At 37.9% G+C, this 19,628-nt stretch overlaps 1 protein-coding gene and 1 pseudogene across 1 annotated transcript in view; both read right to left on the minus strand.

The window, feature by feature from the left end:
- Positions 1-3,404, minus strand: part of INTU (inturned planar cell polarity protein) — a 76,905-nt gene extending 73,501 nt beyond the window's left edge. The window contains exon 1 of the mRNA XM_021666309.2: positions 3,197-3,404. Within this exon, the coding sequence (XP_021521984.2) occupies positions 3,197-3,342 (146 nt within the window). The 5' untranslated portion in view covers positions 3,343-3,404. The remainder of the gene's footprint in view (positions 1-3,196) is intronic.
- A 14,679-nt stretch (positions 3,405-18,083) lies between these two features.
- The window catches only part of LOC135277766 (peptidyl-prolyl cis-trans isomerase A-like), a 30,524-nt pseudogene continuing 28,979 nt past the window's right edge, over positions 18,084-19,628 (minus strand).

Raw genomic sequence — 19,628 nt, forward strand, 5'->3', positions numbered from 1 at the left:
TGATCACAGCTCACTGCAACCTTGAACTCCTGAGCTTCAGTGATCCTCTCACCTCAGCCTCCCAAGTTGCAAGACTACAGCAGACATATACCATCACACCCGTTTAATTTTTTAATCTTTTATTTTAGAGATGGGGTTTCACTATGTTGCTGAGGCTGGTCTCCGACTCCTGGTATCAAGAATGCTCCTGTTTTGGCCTCCCAAATGGTAGGATTACAGGTGTGAGCCATAATCCTAGCTGGCTGAGAGATAAACTATTATCACCATAGCTGGCTGAGAGATAAACTATTAATGGGGGCAACAACATGAATGAATCTCAAAGTAATTATGCTGAGTAAAAGAAGGGAAAGAAGAACATTCATACGTACAATTCCATCTTTATAAAACTTTAGAAACTACAAACTGCTGTAGAGTAACAGCAGATAAATGGTTATAATTCCATCTTTATAAAACTTTAGAAACTACAAACAAATTGCTGTAGAAAAGCAGATAAATGGTTATCAAAAGAGGCATAAATGGACTTTAGCAGGCACATGGGGAGATTCAGGCAAAATGGTTTATGTTCATTATCTTGACAGATGTGTACATGTCAAAACATAAAACTGTACACTTAAAATATGTGCAGTTTTTTTGTATATTAATTATCCTTCAATGAAGCTATTTTTAAAGTCCCAGAAAAAAATTTAAAGGAAATATCTCCTTTCTTTTCCAGCCAATCCTCGTGTTTTAGGTAGAAATTTCCTTGTTTTTAACAGCTAATTTATCTCATTTAAAATTATTCCTGTTTCTCTCTATCAGCCAGTTTTAAAATTGACGTAACAAAAACAAAAAATTCACTTTGAAAAATTAAAAATCCAAGTCATAAAATTGACAACTTCTGGGTGACATGAACTAGGCATGTTACCTAGTAACTTGGCGTTGTTGCATGTGAATGTATGATTTCCATTATCTTAATACTAAAATTTGCTAATGACTCCCTCAACCCAACCAACCCACCAATATTATCTCTGAGGTCTCCCAGGGGACATACTAATGCGCCAACTTAAGACATACTGCAGCAATATAAACTCTTCTTCTTTAACAAACCTAAAACAAACCTATTACAAGAACTCTACCAGAATTTACCGTAATGTAATTTCATCTCACAGATGATAAACTTTTAAATTCCATATTGACAATCACATGCAGCTCAGGTATAAAGCATGTATGAAACAGTATATTCCAAAAATACCCATGCAGATAACTAACCAAAACCTTGAAAATTTAGGATATTTTATGTGAATCAATACGTAGTACAACTTCCTTAATAAGCTTCATGTAGTCCATGAAATACAATAGGAAATTCATGTCTTTGCTTTGATGAGAAAGACTAAGGTTGGCATTCCTGTGCCTTTGATTGAAGAGTGGTTCTGTACAAGTTGGGAAGGCCACTTATTTTAATGATGACTGTAGCTTAGAGAAGTAAACATCTAACACCATAAGGGAAGAACAGAACATAAGACTTTCTGGTAAGGTCAGCAAATTAATCCCCATGTCCTACAAATCAAGAAAGGACAGACTTAAAATCTGAAACTTGGTAGGACTTGAAATACAGACCAGCAAAACATCTTATGATAGGGATTTGCTATACTCTTATTATTAAGAGGATAAACACACTAGAATATTTGGTGTGATTAGTAACATGTGAAAAGCTTAATGATTTTTTAAAAGCTAAAATATAACACATATATACATATATTTTGAATAATGAAATACTTCGAAGTGACAAGTTTTCCTATCACAAGGTCCTCAGATTGGTTATTTCCTAGGAAACAAAGATCACTATTTTAATCCCATCAAAGTCATGGTGGCCCATTAAATATCAGGCATCTTGAATTCTCACACTGACAATACTCAGCTGTACAACCACATGGGAATTATAGATTCTCTCTGGGCTAAAAGTATGTGACTCTAAAATTGGAGAAGCCAAGAGTAAAACTTGATTAAAGTTTTACTCTTATTTGGCCTTAGTATGTGAAACCATAGACAGTGTACACTGTCTATGGTTTCAACTGTCTATGGTTTCACATACTGAGGCCAAATAAGGTTCTTTGTAATTCATATTTCTTTCCAGCAGTGTTATGTAATAATCATGAATTTTGAAATTATTTTTTAAATGACCACAGCAGATTACAAAAAACTATGAGATTTTAAAATTTGTTTAGGTCTTCAAGAATATATTAAGGAGGTTTCTCCATCATACTTTTAAAGACAATGATAAAAATCTTTAATATACTGGTAGGTAAAAACAGTTACCAAATAACTGTTACTTCTACACACACATAAATTATTTGTTAACTGTTGTTCCTAAATACACATAAAATGTCATCCTAAAACTGCCCAGATATGGTTGTCCATTACTGGGTTAGCTGACATTTTGGCATCAAAATCTTTTCACGATTAGTCATTCACTTCAAGCTACTACTGCTAATTGACTTTTCTAATTCTTAATGCATAATAAGGTATAGATTTTCTTAAAAATGATGTAGCTCTGAGTACTTTGAATCAAAATAACCTTTTCATGGCATTAGTACTAAAGTGAAAACCTTTAGGTATCAGTATTTTTAAAAATTAAATTATAACGTAAAATGGAAAATAAGAAAACCATGGAAATGCACAGGAAAATACAGCAGAAATATCCGGAAGTGCTGAGAGGTTGCCCTTGATGGTGAGACTATGGGTGGGCATTCTTCCTGTTATATAGATATTCATTTCCATAACAGAAAAAAATCTACATAAACAACTGCCTTATAAAACAGTTGTTTTATAAAGTGGGGTGTCTCTCCACTTCAAATACTAATGAGATTAAGTCACAAAGATCGCACCAAAGAAGCAAGAAGACTGCAATCGGAACAAAGAGTTTTTGAACACTGTTACAGATAGATCCACCTATGGCCTAGACACACCCCATGACCAGAAAGAGGAGATTCTCCTCATCTAAGAATCCTTTTAAAAAAACCTATAGTAGCAAAGACTGGCATCCTCATTTCTCCTTACAGCACCATACAACGGAACGTGGTGCAATTAAATCCCACTTATTATAGAACCTCAGTTACTCGATTCCAACCACGCCAAAATCCTTGCAGTTCCCCCAGACCACGTGTATATTCTCTGGATCGAAGGGATGGGCTTAATTGTCCCTCTTTGAGAACCTTACTCATAATCGCTACTCGCTGAGGAATATGAACCCGAGTCGCTGACCCGATCTTCAGAATCACAGTCCTCATCTTCTTCTTGTGAAGAGAGGTTTCCAGGGAGCTCGTCTGGGCTCTGACGCGAATCGCACGAAGCCACAGCGGCCATCGTCAGGGATGCAACGGCTACGCGTAGACTATTTCAAATCTCGCAGCTACAGCTTGCTGAGGCCGCCATGTTGCCTCTGCTTGGGAAAGGGACAGAGGCCATGTGACCACCAATCCTTAGCTGCTATTGGTGGTAGCTTGGGTTGCCAGGGAGACGAAGAAGCTTCCCAGACAAATCAAGGCGGATTGAAAGCAGCCAATGAGCTGAAACTTCGAGGGGGGCGGCTCATTTAGAAGAATACAAAGAGCTAAAACTTCACCGCTTACGCTCACCATGGGAGCCGCATAACTTGTTAAAACAGAGGGAGATCCCCTGGGTTTTCCCCTTTTTCTTCCAGTGCTGGATTCCCAGTTTGCTCTTTGTCCTGTGTTTCTAATGCCTAACAGCTGTTGATCAGCCTGGATTTCCTTCTAGGTGAAGGAAACAGCACTTTACCTTTCCTTAGGGCTTCATCCATGCAAGTAATAAACGCTTTTAAGCAATGCCAGCTAGGTGTTAATGTAAATTCGCTCCATTGTTTCTTTGGTTTTCATATTGGTTTTATATTGTTTCCCAATTGCAAATTTTCAGTTTTCCCAAGTGCATATTGTAGAGTGCCACAAATGAGTGGCAATACTGTGGAATGGATTTCATGTTCATTTTCTAACTCAAAATTTTATAATCTAATTAAGTGTTCTCATTACTAAAGTTGGAAGTGTAAACTGGTAAAATCTACCTGTCATTTATGAATATCTACATCAAGTTTTTTTTTTATTATTATACTTTAAGTTCTAGGGTCCATGTGCAGATAGTGCAGGATTGTTACATAGGTATACACATGCCATGGTGGATTGCTGCATCCATCCCCCTGTCACCTACATTAGGTATTTCTCCTAATGTTATCCTTCCCCAACCCCGCCACCCCCTGCTATCCCTCCCGTAACCCCCCACCCCCCAACAGGACCCAGTGTGTGATGTTCCCCTCCCTGTGTCCATACATTCTCAGTGTTCAACACCCACTTATGAGTGAGAACATGCAGTGCTTGTTTTTCTATTCTTGTGTTAGCTTGTGGAGAATGATGGTTTCTAGCTTCATCCATGTCCCTGCAAAGGACATGAACTCATCCTTTTTTAGGGCTGCATAGTATTCCGTGGTATATATGTGCCACATTTTCTTTATCCAGTCTATCATTGATGGGTATTTGGGTTGGTTCCAAATCTTTGCTATTGTAAACAGTGCCGCAATGAACATACATGTGCATGTGTCTTTATAACAGAACAATTTATAATCCTTTGGGTATATACCCAGTTATGGGATTGCTGGGTCAAATGGTATTTCTATTTCTAGATCCTTGAGGAATCATCACACTGTTTTCCACAATGGTTGCCTAATTTACACTCCCACCAACAGTGTAAAAGCGTTCCTATTTCTCCACATCCTCTCTAGCATCTGTTGTCTCCAGATTTTTAAATAATCGCCATTCTAACTGGTGTGAGATTGTATCTCAATGTGTTTTTATTTGCATTTCTCTAATGACCAGTGATGAGCATTTTTTCATATGTTTGTTGGCCTCATTCATGTACGTCTTATTTTGAGAAGTGTCTGTTCATATCCTTTGTCCACTTTTTGATGGTGTTGTTTATTTTGTTCCTATAAATTTGTTTAAGTTCTTTGTAGATTCTGGATATTAGCACTTTGTTAGATAGGTAGATTGTAAAATTTTTTTTCCCATTCTGTTGGTTGCCGGTTCACTCTAATGATTGTTTCTTTTGCTGTGCGGAAGCTCTTAAGTTTAATTAGATCCCATTTGTCTATTTTGGCTTTTGTTGCCATTGCTTTTGGTGTTTTAGTCATGAAGTCCTTGCTTGCCTATGCCTACATCCTGAATGGTGTTGCCTAGGTTTTCTTCTAGGGGTTTTATGGTGTTAGGCCTCATGTTTAAATCTTTAATCCATCTGGAGTTAATTTTTGTATAAGGTGTAAGGAAGGGGTCCAGATTCAGCTTTCTGCACATGGCTAGCCAGTTTTCCCAACACCATTTATTAAAGAGGGAATCCTTTCCCCATTGCTTGTTTTTGTCAGGTTTGTCAAAGATCAGATGGTTGTAGGTGTGTGGCATTACTTCCAAGGCCTTTGTTCTGTTCCGTTGGTCTGTATCTCTGTTTTGGTACCAGTATCATGCTGTTTTGATTACTGTAGCCTTGTTATATAGTTTGAAGTCAGGTAGCTTGATGCCTCCAGCTTTGTTCCTTTTGCTTAGGATTGTCTTGGCTATGTGGGCTCTTTTTTGGTTCCATATGAAGTTTGAGGTGGTTTTTTCCAGTTCTGTGAAGAAGTTCAATGGTCATTTGATGGGGATAGCATTGAATCTATAAATTACTTTGGGCAGTATGGCCATTTTCACAATATTGATTCTTCCTAACCATGAGCATGGAATGTTTTTCCATTTGTTTGTGTCCTCTCTTATTTCCTTGAGCAGTGTGGTCTGTGGTTCTCCTTGAAGAGTTCTTCACATTCCTTGTTAGTTGTATTCCTAGGTATTTTATTCTCTTTGTAGCAATTGTGACTGGCAGTTCACTCATAATTTGGCTCTCTGTTTGTCTGTTATTGGTTTATAGAAATGCTTGTGATTTTTGCACATTGATTTTGTATGCTGAGACTTTGCTGAAGTTGCTTATCATCTTAAGGAGATTTTGGGCTGATACAATGGGGTCTTCTAAATATACAATCATGTCATCTGCAAATAGAGACAATTTGACTTCCACCTTTCCTAATTGAATACCCTTTATTTCTTTTTCTTGCCTGATTGCTCTGGCCAGAACTTCCAATACTATGTTGAATAGGAGTGGTGAGAGAGGGCACCCTTGTCTAGTGCCAGTTTTCAAAGAGAATGCTTCCAGTTTTTGCCATTCAGTATGATATTGGCTGTGGGTTTGTCATAAATAGCTTTTATTATTTTGAGATACGTTCCATCAATACCTAGTTTATTGAGAATTTTTAGCATAAAGGGCTGCTGAATTTTGTTGAAGCCCTTTTCTGCATCTATTGAGATAATCATGTGGCTTTTGACTTTGGTTCAGTTTATGTGATGGATTACATTGATAGATTTGTGTATGTTGAATCTTGCATCCCCGGGATGAAGCTGACTTGATTGTGATGGATAAGCTTTCTGATGTGCTGTTGGATTTGGTTTGCCAGTATTTTATTGAAGATTTTTGCATCAATGTTCATCATGGATATTGGCCTGAAATTTTCTTTTTAGTTGCATCTTTGCCAGATTTTGGTATCAGGATGATATTGGTCTCCTACCATGAGTTAGGAACGATACCCTCTTTTTCTATTGCTTGGAATAGTTTCAGAAGGAATGGTACCAGCTCCTCTTTGTATCTCTGGTAGAATTCAGCTGTGAACTCATCTGTACTTGTCTTTTTTTGGTTGACAGGCTATTAATTGCTGCCTCAACTTCAGATCTTGTTATTGTCTAATCAAGGATTCAGCTTCTTCCTGGTTTAGTCTTGGGAGGGTGTAAGTGTCCAGGAATTTATCAGTTTCTTCTAGATTTACTGGTTTATGTGCATAAAGGTGTTTGTAGTAATCTCTCATGACAGTTTGTATTTCTGTGGAATCAGTGGTTATATCCCTTTTATCATTTTTCATTGCATCTGTTTGATTCTTCTCTCTTTTCTTCTTTATTAGTCTATCTGTTTTGTTGACCTTTTCAAAAAACCAGCTGCTGAATCATTGATTTTTTGAAGGGTTTTTTGTGTCTTTATCTTCTTCAGTTTTGCTCTAATCTTATTTATTTATTGTCTTGTGCTAGCTTTTGAGTTTGTTTCATCTTGCTCCTCTAGTTCTTTTAATTGTGATGATAGAGTGTCAATTTTAGATCTGTCCTCGCTTCTCATGTGGGCATTTAGTGTTATATATTTCCCTCTAGACACTGCTTTAAATGTGTCCCAGAGATTCTGGTACACTGTGTCTTCGTTCTCATTGGTTTCTAAGAACATCTTTATTTCTGCCTTCATTTCATCATTTATCTAGTAGTCATTCAGGAGTACGTTGTTTGGTTTCCATGTAGTTGTGTGTTTTTGAGAGAGTTTCTTAATCCTGAGTTCTTATTTGATTGTGCGGTGGTCTGAGAGACTGGTTGTTACGATTTCCATTCTTTTGCATTTGCTGAGGAGTGATTTACTTCCAATTATGTGGTCAATTTTAGAGTAAGTGTGATGTGGTGCTGAGAAGAATGTATATTTTGTGTATTTGGGGTGGAGAGTTCTGTAGATGTCTATTAGGTCCGCTTGGTCCAGATCTGAGTTCAAGTCTTAGATATCTTTGTAAATTTTCTGTCTCGATCTCTCTAATATTGAAAGTGGAGTGTTAAAGTCTCCCATTATTATTGTGTGGGAGTCTAAGTCTCTTTATAGGTAATTAAGAACTTGCTTTATGTGTCTGGGTGCTCCTGTACTGGGTGCATACATATTTAGAATAGTTAGCTCTGCTTGTTGCATTGATCCCTTTACCATTATGTAATTCCCTTCTTTGTCTCTTTTGATCTTTGTTGGTTTAAAGTCTGTTTTATCAGAGACTAGGATTGCATCCCTTGCTTTTTTTTGCTCACCATTTGCTTGGTAAATCTTCCTCCATTCCTGTATTTTGAGTCTATCTGTGTCTTTGCATGTGAGATGGGTTTCCTGAGTACAGCACACTGATGGGTCTTGACTCTTTAACCAATTTGCCAGTCTATGTCTTTTGATTGGGGCATTTAGCCCATATACATTTAAGGTTAATATTGCTATGTGTGAATTTAATCCTGCCATTTTGATGCTAGCTGGTTGTTTTGCCCGTTAGTTGATGCAGTTTCTTCATTGTGTCGATGGTCTTTACCATTTGGTATGTTATTGCAGTGGCTGGTACTTGTTGTTCCTTTCCATATTTAGCACTTCCTTCAGGAGCTCTTGTAAGGCAGGTCTGGTGGTGACGAAATCTCTTAGCAATTGCTTGTCCATAAAGGATTTTATTTCTCATTCACTTATGAAGCTTAGTTTGGCTGGATATGAAATTCTGGGTTGAAAGTTCTTTTCTTTAAGGATGTTGATTGAATATTGGCCCCCAGTCTCTTCTAGCTTGTAAGGTTTCTGCCAATGTTTTCTGCTATGAGTCGGATGGGCTTCCCTTTGTGGATAACTCGGCCTTTCTCTCTGGCTGCCCTTGGCATTTTTTCCTTCATTTCAACCCTGGTGAATCTGATGATTATGTGTGTTTGGGTTGCTCTTCTTGAGGAATATCTTTGTGGCGGTCTCTGTATTTCCTGGATTTTAATGTTGGCCTGACTTGCTAGGTTGGAGAAGTTCTCCTGGATAATATCCTGAAGAGTGTTTTCCAACTTGGTTTCATTTTCCCCGTCACATTCAGGTACATGAATCAAACGTAGATTAGGTCTTTTCACATAATCCCACATTTCTTTGAGGGTTTGTTCATTTCTTTTCACTCTTTTTTTCTCTAATATTGCCTTCTTGTTTTATTCATCAAGTATCTTTTAAGTACAAAAATAATAGCATTGATTGTCAGCCTTTGCTCTGCTTATGTACTTTATTCATATATAATGCTGAGCATTCACATACTATGAAGTTAATATCTTCTCTATATTATAGGGAAACTGAGCTTTGGGGAAGTTATACATCTCACTAATTGTTACATGGCTAGCAGTCAAAAAGGCAACCAAGTAATGAACCTAAGTCAATAATCATTACATGAAATTTCCTCCCTCAGAACCCAGTAATTCAACTATTAGAGATCTACCCTGAGAAAATAAAGGACGCAAATTTATAAAATTCGTAAACGTGAAAAGCTGAAAGCAATCTTAAAATGTTGAATAATGGAAATGTTAAATATACTTATATATAAAATGTGATGAATATTATGATTTTAACTAGAATGTGTTCAAAGAGTAAAGCATGGGGAAAATGTTCATGTTGCAGCATGTAAAAAAAGGATATAGTGTTATTTTATGATCTCAACAGCTGGGTGCTGGGTATTCTCTAATGGGTAATTATAGTAATATGTATTACAATAAATACAAGATTCTAATGGAATACCCAGAAAAAAAACAAAATGGTATATGTGGTGCCATAACAAATTTCTTAGAAAAATTATTAATTTATGTTGTTATTATGGCATGGTTCCAACAGAGAAAGAGTAATGGGAGATGAGTCATCACATGGCCGGTAGGGGTGTATGCATGGAGAACTCAAAGGAATCTGGATTGTAGCTGTTGCAGGGACAGAAAAACTCTACCTCCATCTTCTTAGGGTCCCAGCTGGGCCTGAGAATTAAACTTACATAAAATAAATTAACAACAGAAAAGCAACTGGAACTTGTTATACAGATTTTGAGGCCCTGCTCCATATCAACAGGATCAGAATCTCCAGGGAAGGGGCCTGGAAATCTCTATTTTAAACAAGTGCCCCCAGTGATTCAACAAACTTGAAAAACTGCCCTAAATTTTCCCTCAGTTCTGTTATTCATGCATACAGGCCTACTGGCCATTTCCTGACTAGGCCGGAACCCCCTCCCACCTTGCGAATTTGAACCTGGCAGGCGCACCTCTCTCTCTGCTCTAGAATCCAAGTTTTACATGGCAGGGGAGCCCTGATAAAGAAGTGAAGACCCAAAGAAGTAGTTCAAATCAGTTAACTTATATACTGGATTGGACAAAGAATAGTTTTGAAAAAGCAACTAAACTAAATTGGGAAGTTTAAAAGATAAGTTATTTTAACAAGGTCTGTAAAGAATTCTCTTGGTTTCACTTCATGCCCTTGAGAATAAGAATGTTACATTTTTCTGGTATAGGGAGGGTGTCTTTCACATGGGAGCTTCATCTGCTGCTTTTAAGAAACAGCACAAAGGCATTTGCTGTTTTTTAAGTGTATTCAACCTAAATGGTCAATATGCCAGGAGAGTATATTTTACCTTCCTCACAGCCAGATAAGCTGCACTTTGCAGCTTATACTTTTAAGCCGAAGTTTAGTTGTAGTTGTCATATTAAACTATGTACATTTGAATTTCCTAGATTTTATGGTTTTAGTTGCATTATTTCTAAATGTGCTTTTTATAGTGTTATAACAGCTATTGAATGTTGTAATTTATTTGTATTAATTCATAAAATTGTTTTCATCTTATACAAGAGCTATAAAACACAGTTTATACCTCATTTATTTAAAATTATAATTAAACAACTTAAGTCATCCCTGGAAATCCACAAGAGCTTTTTCCTTAAAAGAGGTCTATATGTTACTAAAGTTGAAGAACAGGAGAGGAGTTCATAAAGGTGTAAAAGGAGTGTTAGAAGCATTTGAACCAGAGCAACTCCATCTTGAATAGGGGCTGGGTAAAATAAGCCTGAGACCTACTGGGCTGCATACCCAGAAGGTTAGGCATTCTTAGTCACAGGATAAGACAGGAGGCTGGCACAAGATACAGGTCACAAAGACCTTGCTGATAAAACAGGCTGCAGTAAAGAAATTGGCCAAAACTTACCAAAACTAAGATGGCTACGAAAGTGACCTCTGGTCATCCTCACTGCTCACTATACGCAAATTATAATTAGCATATAGTGAGCAGTGAGGATAATGAGCATTAGTTGCTAAAAGACACTCCCAGCAGCACCATGGCAGTTTACAAATGCCATGACAATGTGAGAAAGTTACCCTATATATTCTAAAAAAGGGAAGAACCCTCAGTTCTGGGTATTGCCCACCCTTTCTCAAGACTAATTCACCCCTTGATCAAGAAATAACTATAAGTATACTCGATCAAGCAGCCCATGCTTCTGCTCTGCCTATGAAGTAGTCCTTTTTTTCCCTTTACTTTCTTAATAAACTTGCATTCAATTTACTCTATGAACTTGCCCCAAATTCTTTCTTGGGTAAGAAAGAATTTGGGGTAATAATTCTCTCTCTCGGCGTCTGGATTGGGACCCCTTTCTGGTAACAGGGGGCCCTTGAGGTATTAGGAGGGGATAGCATCCAAGGCACAGATGGACGGATATGACCTCTCTGGGCACCTCTTCTCTAAAACTTAAGGGAAAAGCCAAAGAAGGGTGCTGATGTGGATGGTAACTTGCCAGTTTCAGGCAGGAAGCTGAGGCAGTCTCCATGTGATAGTGTTTATTGTCTGGTAAGTAGGCTGCAACCTTGTCAGCTGAAAGTGATGGAGGAAGTAATGGGGTCAGAAGTTTGAAGAAAGTGGAGACAGGAAGGAAGGGAAGCAAATATTTCGACTAGCATTAATCCAACAAAAAATGTATTAACTTTTAAAGTCAGAGAAACAGTAGTATTTTAAAAAGCTGGAGTCACTATAATCATTATTTTAAATTTCATGGTAAAATATACATGCTTACTTTCACCACAATCTTAAACATTAGAAATGATTTAAGATTCTATTCCAAAATAAGAAGTGCTTTAGGTAGCTCTTTAATAAGCCAATCTTTCCTTATTTTAAGAGCAACTTATTGGAAGTGAAAAATAAAGTAAATAAAAAAAGGACATTTATAAATTTTAGCAAAATACCACATTTTCTTTCTACAAATTTTTCCTCCATATTTTGGTAAGCATCTAATAATTTCATACTGTGCCTCATAGACCTTGCATAACACCTCCTTGAATAAAGTCCAAACTATGTAGCTTCTTTTCCACTTTTTTCTCCAATTCTACAAACAACTGAACACCAATTCAGAATTAAATGCTTTATTCCATGCTACATCTTAAGTTAATCAAGCTGATCAACTTGCCTATTCAAAAGAATCAACTGGAGCTTGTTATAGAGATTTTGAGGCCCTGGTCTACATCAACAGGATCAGAATCTCCAGGGGAGGAGCCTGGAAATCTCTCTTTTAAACAAGTGCCCCCAGTGGTTCAACAAACTTGGGGAACTGCCCTAGACTTTCCCTCAGTTCTATGCTTTATGCATACAGACCCACTGGTCATTCCCTGAATAGGCAGGAACTCACTTCCACCCCCTGAATTTGAGCCTGGCAGACAGACCTCTCTCCCTGCTCTAGAATGCATCATTCAAATAACCTTGAGCAAATGACCTCTACAAGCTTCACTTTCCTTATCAGTAATTTCAGATAATGGTACTTCACAGGACTGTTTGGAATCTAATGAGTTAATGCATGCAAAATACCAAGCACACAAAGCGTCAATAAAGCAGCTATTTTATCTTACTTACTCACACAGTTCTCTTACTGTGGAATGATACTTATCTAAAATTCATCTGTTGAAATACTGCATCTTTCTTCAAGATCCAATACAAATAGCACCTTTTCCCAAAAACCTTCCCAGACACATCTCCTACCTCAGTAAGAATTCCTTTTTCTACTCTTTCCTCATAATCTATCCCATAAAATTCTGTTATAACTAGTATCAGTCCATCTTATACCTAAATTACATAGGAATACATCTATCATTGCCACCAATGACAATCTCCTGGAGAACCTGACTGGATCTTTTTTTTTTCTCTTCAGTCTTTCATCTGTCACAAGATTGAACTGAAGCAAAAAATGCCAAATGAAAATACATCTTCTAGGAACTTAGCTATGTCCCGAGTTACGTCAACTTCCTTGGCTAATTTACTTCCAGGTGTTAGTTTAATGGATTAAACTGAGCAACAACAAAATTTACCACCTTGCTTGATCTTTCATCAAGGAAGAAATTATAGCAATCATTTTAATCCTTATTTTAATTTCAGGTTGTAGTATCAATTAGTCATACTTCTAAATTTACGTATCATATTTCTACTCACCTTACTAATGTTTAATAAACTTACATATTTTGGAAAGGATGAAGAAAGGAAAGGAATAGGATGCCATTTTCAGGGCCTTTATATGAATACTCTCTTTCCTAATTAGCAATTGTAAGAAGACTTAAAAGATTTAGACTGGGGGATATTTTCATTTTCTCTTTTCCACTACAAAATGACCAGCCATCTTCTGAAGCCCAAATAGATTTAATTTAATGCATATGAGACATAACATTCTTACTTCCATAGATTACCATCTTGATTAGGCAAGCAATACAATTCTGACATAAAATACACCAGATAAGGACATAATTAAATATTTAGTATTATTAGCAGGTTCAGGAACTCATTCTCTAGTAGTAATAGAAGCTAGCAATGAGAAGTAAATGAAAATAGGGCCACATGAGGTCATATTCATTAAAAAAATTTAAACTACAAGGTAAAAATTATGTAAGAGTTTTGTTAGAAACTAATTAATATTGCCTTAATTGTGGACACAGAAATAATAATACTTTATGGACTATGTTGTAATAATGACAACCATAATTATTTTTAAAATATGAATAAATAACTTGATGGACCAACAAAATAGCATTTTAGAAACTGAGACTTTATTATGTAGAAGATTTCAAATTTCAGATAGAGTTAAAATATATCAAAATAACATTTCAGCAATCCTAAATGTACAGAATTGCATTATGGCTTAAAATTCTCATTTTCTTCTATAAAAGTTGAATTACTTGTTAAAATGCATGGAACTTACCTGCAATAAGATCATATATTCTACATTTGAATAATAATGGAGTACAGATGAGAATCCAGAAGCACAAGTAAAACTAAAATAGATGGCCCAAAGCTCAAGCCAAAACCCAATTCGTTTACTCCTGTTTATTTCCATTTTATATCTTGACAAATTGTTTTACCACTATAGATCAATAGCTGCCAATAGGAAGGAAAGAAGGCCCCGTTAAAACAGGAATACAACAACCCTGGAAATTGTTGATGGCTGACAATCTGCTGATGAAGAGGAAAGTAGAAAACAAAAGGCAGACATGAGAATTACCAAAAAACCACAGTTTATAAGTGAGTGCCAAATACCCTAAATAGCACCTAAAAAAAAATTAACAGCACTGTTGAATCCTACAATAATTTGCCATTGACTATAAAAAATACTTGATAATCTATAAGTGCCATGCATTCTCCAGTCAGGGAATCCAAGCTCTCATCCTGATTTTGGCACCAATAACCAAGTGAAAGTAGACAAAGTTTCTCATCTGAAGGCAACAATAATAATCTCTGCCTACTATACAGGGTTGCTGAAAATCAAATGAGATAACCCTTGAAATCTAATGCCTTATACCTTAAGAAATAGAGCAGTGTGTACTATATATTTTCAAACACTTTTGGTTTTATATTCATTTTAATTTTTATTTTTAGATCTTAAAATATATTACATACTCTTTTATTAACAATATTACTTAACCGGGTATACCCCCGAGAATTGTGGATAGTTGCAGTATTTTAAATATGCATAGTTTTCACCTTTGGCAAGAGTATCAAATTTGGGTCATCAAAAATTTTGAGACTCACCTCTAGTTCACTCTCTCCACTGGTTTAGGTGCCAAAAAACCAGCACTCTAGCCTGGACCAGCACCATTTATTAGCTTTTGGGCCTTGGGCAAAGTCACTTGGCTGAATCTTCTCAGAACCTTTAGGAATAGCTATCCCTTTGTGTTTTGCTTTAGTTTTTTATTGTAGAACTGTTGTTAACATAATCCCTTATACTTGACAGAACTTTAGTTTTATAGAGCACTTCCATATCATCAGAAATTCACACCAACACCTTATGAGGTGAGTATTATCCCTTTACATTACACAAAGAACAGGGGAAAATACAAAGAAGTTGAAAGTCTTGCCAAGTCACACAACTACTTTGCAACAGAAGAAATAGGACTTCAAGGAAATGATTAATTTGCAATAGGCTTGTGCATATGTTTGTAAAAAAAATTTGCAAAATACTGAGTGTTAATAGGATTGTTTGGTTATTTCTTATAATCAAGATGACACAAAAATAACTTACTTAAGCAAAAGTAACTGAGAAATGCAATACTGATGCTTTTCCTTGACTCAGACAACCTATGTGTAACTTTTTTCAAAAACCAGTATAGCTAAATTTATTTTGCTGAGCTTTTGTTATTTTAGTATTGACATTTTGAAGTTAGCACCTCATGCAGAGAAAAGTTTGCAGCTTTGCTTCAATTTTGGTTTGGCTGAAGTATCTTTTTCAAAAGCAAAGCAATTTAATGCTTTACATTTTAAAAACCATATTTGCAATGGAAAATATACAAGTAATTTTAAAAAGTACACACTCAGAAAACTTACCCTTTAAAGTAATATGTTAAAATAAAATAGAATAGTCTGCTATTTTATCTTGTCTATGAATTTTCTATGGCCCATGGCTACTAGTCTTTTTAATGCAATTGCCAAAATTTTGTGGATGATTTACAATGGATATTTTAAAGGAAAAACATAAAAATTTTGTAACAGTAATATTTTTTAAATAGGCCATACATTGATAGAGTTCATGAGAACTGTAATAAGTACAAGTATGATTTAAGGGTTATCGAATCTCCCTAATTTCTATAACATTACGTCTAAACAAATCTGTATATATACAAGCAAAAGATATTTGATTAGATGTGAGCTTGTGTGAAATACAGCTTCATTAAATTAAAGAGAAACCTCTCAGATGTCTCAGCTTTTTAAATATGTGTTTGAAAACATTAAATAATAAATAACCACTAATAAGAGTAATGCATTGTAGTAGCAAAAAGATTTTTGTATAATGTTGAAAAGAAAGCACTGTTAGCCATGATACTGACAAACACATTTATAGTTCCAGATTCCATTAGTTCCTGTGGCATATGGGAGCAGTTATTTGTAATTCAGATAAAGTAGCTTTTCATTCCAATACTGAGCAGGTTTATTCTAGAAATATTCCACTACTTCCGAAATAATCATCTCAGTCTTGATGACTAGAGCTTAAACATATTCGTTTGCCTGGTTCATTAGGATAGGTTTGTGCTTTGGATCTGAAACCCTAAAGTGTTAATCAGTTGGAAATTTTTTGGCACTTGCCATTTGAAACATGAGAAATATGAAGAAATTCTGTTGCAGCAAGGTCTTAAGCTTTTAAAATTAGCACCCCTCCTGGTTTTACCAAAGTCATGCTGTGAATGAGTTTTTAGTTAATGCTTCTTGGGATTTATTCCTGGACTGTAATTTTATCAAATGCAGACGGAATTGTCTTTGGGAATTTAGCAGAATACCCTTTTCACCGCTCATTTAATAATATTTTTATTTTATATGGCAGGGGCTCTTTGGGGGTTGGGGGAAACCAACTGCAGAAAATTGCAGGTTTCAGAAGACAGCTCTGAAATCGCAGACACCCGATTTCTCCCTTGCACAGTCTTTCTTTTTTACTCACACTTCCAATAGAACAGGATTTCTACAGCTCATATGGTTTCGTACAAAGACTTAAAAGGTCACTTGAAACGTTTACAGATGAGAGGGCTCACATAAACCTCCCCCTGACAGACACATACTAAGCGCCACTTCATCTTTCTCGCCACAAATGTATTTAAGAGATACTTTAGCTATATTTCTAAAAGAGGTTTTTTCTCCTACAGCGTCTTGTGAAGGCCAGGCCTTCCTAGAGCTAAAGCAGCATTAACTGCCTGGCATTTCATCCATCCTCTCTTAAAATTGAAAGACAATTTGCTCTTCAAGTGGACTATTTTTTTTCTCTTCTATAAACCCATCACTATAACCACGGGATTTAATATTTGTTAGTCTATTTTGCATAAAGGATAAGGTTGGACCAAAGTATCAGCAGTTAAAATTAATGCACAAGCAGCTTACGGAAAGTTGGGGTTCTCATTCTTCCTAGAGAAACTCTTAAATTTCTTTTGTGTAGTTGTTGGTGTGTGGGCGCGAGCGCATGCGCGCGCGTGTGTGGGAGGGGGTGGGGTAGAATTAGATTTGTTAAAAAAGCAGCTCTTTTCAATTCCAGTCACAACTAAAGTTCAAACAAAACTCTCAGCTTCCTGGAGGAAGCCAGGAGGTGTTTAAGGGACAGCTTCGCTTAATGTTTCCTTCTCTTGTTCATACCTTCTCTTGTTCATAAGGTAGCGTTTTCCGTAGGAGATGGGTGACCGGGACCCGCGCGGGGCCGGTCTCGGCGGCAGGACCGGGTGGATCTCTGGCACCCGATTCTGGAAAGGGTGGGGAGCAGGTCCCAAAGGCCCTCCGCGGCCGGTGCCGCACTAAGGAGAATCCCAAGTCAGATGCTTCCCGAAAGACCCCAGAAAGAAAAGCGGCCCCTCCCTGGCCGTCATCCCCTGGACAGGAAGGCGGTCTTGCCCCGCGCCCCGGGGCCCTGCACTGACCTGTGTAACAGGACGCGCTGCACGGAGTCCAGGTCCTCCAGGCTGCGGGGGGCAGGTTTGGGGATGCTGGACCTGCCCACCTGAAACATGCCCACTGGTGACTCGCTGCAGGGGCGGACGACAGGTCACCCGGGTCTCAGCCCCGGCGCCGCGGGGAACCTGGCCACAGCCCCGGCCGCCGCGGGGAACCTGGAGCTGCCAGGCTCCGACGCGCGGAAGCCGAGGGGTGTCAGCGACGGCGGCCCCTCCTTCGCCCGCGTGCTCCCCCGCCGGTCTCGGAGCCCAGCGCACTGGCGGGCGGCGCGGCCACTCCTCGCTGTGGGGGCCCGGGACAGGTGGGCGCTCAGTGGGCCGCCACCCTGCCGGGGGTCGCGAAGTCCAGGCTGTCCCCTCTTTCACGTCTGGGTTTCCCCCGTCTCTTCCACTGGCCCAACCACACAGCCCGTCTCCGGCGCTGGGGGCGAGCCGTCGAGCGTCTCGGGACCCGGTCGCCAGGCGCTGCGCTCTTTCGCCGCCTAGTGCGGGATGCAGCTCTTCACTCTCCCTTCCAGGACAGCGAGGCCGCCCCGGCCAGGGACACCGGCGTCCAGGCGCCGCCCCCAGTGAAGGAGGCTACCACCTGCGGCTTCCAAGGCCACAAACATGGGAGGAGTGGAGGAAACTCTCAAGGGTCTCTGAGGCTCTGGCTGCTCTGTGGAAGACACGAAAATGAGTGGGGGAACAGAGGCAAGTTAGTTGTCTGTGCTTAGTGGGAAGTTGAATTCAGCCTGAAGAAGCCATATACTTTAATCCATCCATCCAAACATGTATTATCACCTGCTGTGTGCCAGGCTGAGTTCTAGTCCTTGGAGGTACAAGAATGAATAAAAGGTGGACTCTGACTTGTCTACTGTGACTCTATTTGCTTTGGGGGGCGGGGGGGGGGGGGGCGATTTATTTGCTTTAAAATATCCTTGATCCCAGGAGACAGTCTCTACTCTAGGGAATTAGATATTTCAGTGAACTGTTCTATGGCCTGTGGTTTTTCCATCGTGGGAAAAATGACGCATGTGTGACTTCTCACTCTAGACTGTTCTTAAGTCAGAACTGGCCAGAATGGTAAGTGGAACCACTAAAGGAGAATAAACAGAGAAACTGGAGCGTAGTAGTTTAAAATGTGAGCTCCCATAGGTTATAGATTACAGATTAATGACAAATGGTAATAGATTAATTTTAAACTTTAGGGTAATTAGCCGGGACTTGGCTACTCACTGTAGGACCTCTAAATGTCATTATCTGCAAATCTTGTCTCTGGGTCCATTTCTCCAATCAGGAATGTCTTCCTGGCCGCCAAGTGGGTTATGAGGGTGAATGATGGAGGCCCCATCTCTTAGCATATAGACCTTTACTTAATTCCTCTGTTTTCAATAAGGTGCCTTAGCCCTGGTCTATACTCTACCTGTGTTCTTGAGTCTACTGCATCAAGAATCTGAAAATGTTCATATCTTTTGATTCAAAAATTAATCTCAAGGAAATGATAAAAAATGAGGGTCATGATGTTCATTGCAGTACATTATTATAGCAAAAAAAAAAAAAAAAAAAGAAAGGTATAAATGTCCAAAATTAGTATAACTATCTACCTAGGTTAAAGTTCGTTCATACAATGATCTAATATATATTTATTAAAAGGAAGTTTAAATACAGTGCTTAATGGCATAAGAAAATATTTATGATTTAAACTTTAGTAAATATTCAGGAGATAAAAGTGTATTTTCAGTTTTGTGTTGCTATCTAAAAATTGGGAAATTGGATGGATATACACTGAATCTTAAAATGATTATATCTGTAAGTGAAATTATGAATGATTTTTTTTCTTTAACTTTTCCATGTTACTTTTTTTTACAATAAATATATATTATTTTTATAATAAAAATGTATTCAAATGTAAATGTGTAAAAGAATGATTTATAGTCCCAACTTGGGAGGCTGAAGTGTGAGGATACCTTGAGCCCAGAAATTCAAGGTCACCCTGGGCAACATAGCAAGATGCCCTCTCTAAAAAACAAAAACAAATACCAGAT

The sequence above is a fragment of the Aotus nancymaae genome, unplaced genomic scaffold, assembly GCF_030222135.1.
Source record: "Aotus nancymaae isolate 86718 unplaced genomic scaffold, 86718_ANA_hifiasm-v0.15.2.pri h1tg000033l, whole genome shotgun sequence".
In the NCBI taxonomy this organism is placed as follows: Eukaryota; Metazoa; Chordata; class Mammalia; order Primates; family Aotidae; genus Aotus; species Aotus nancymaae.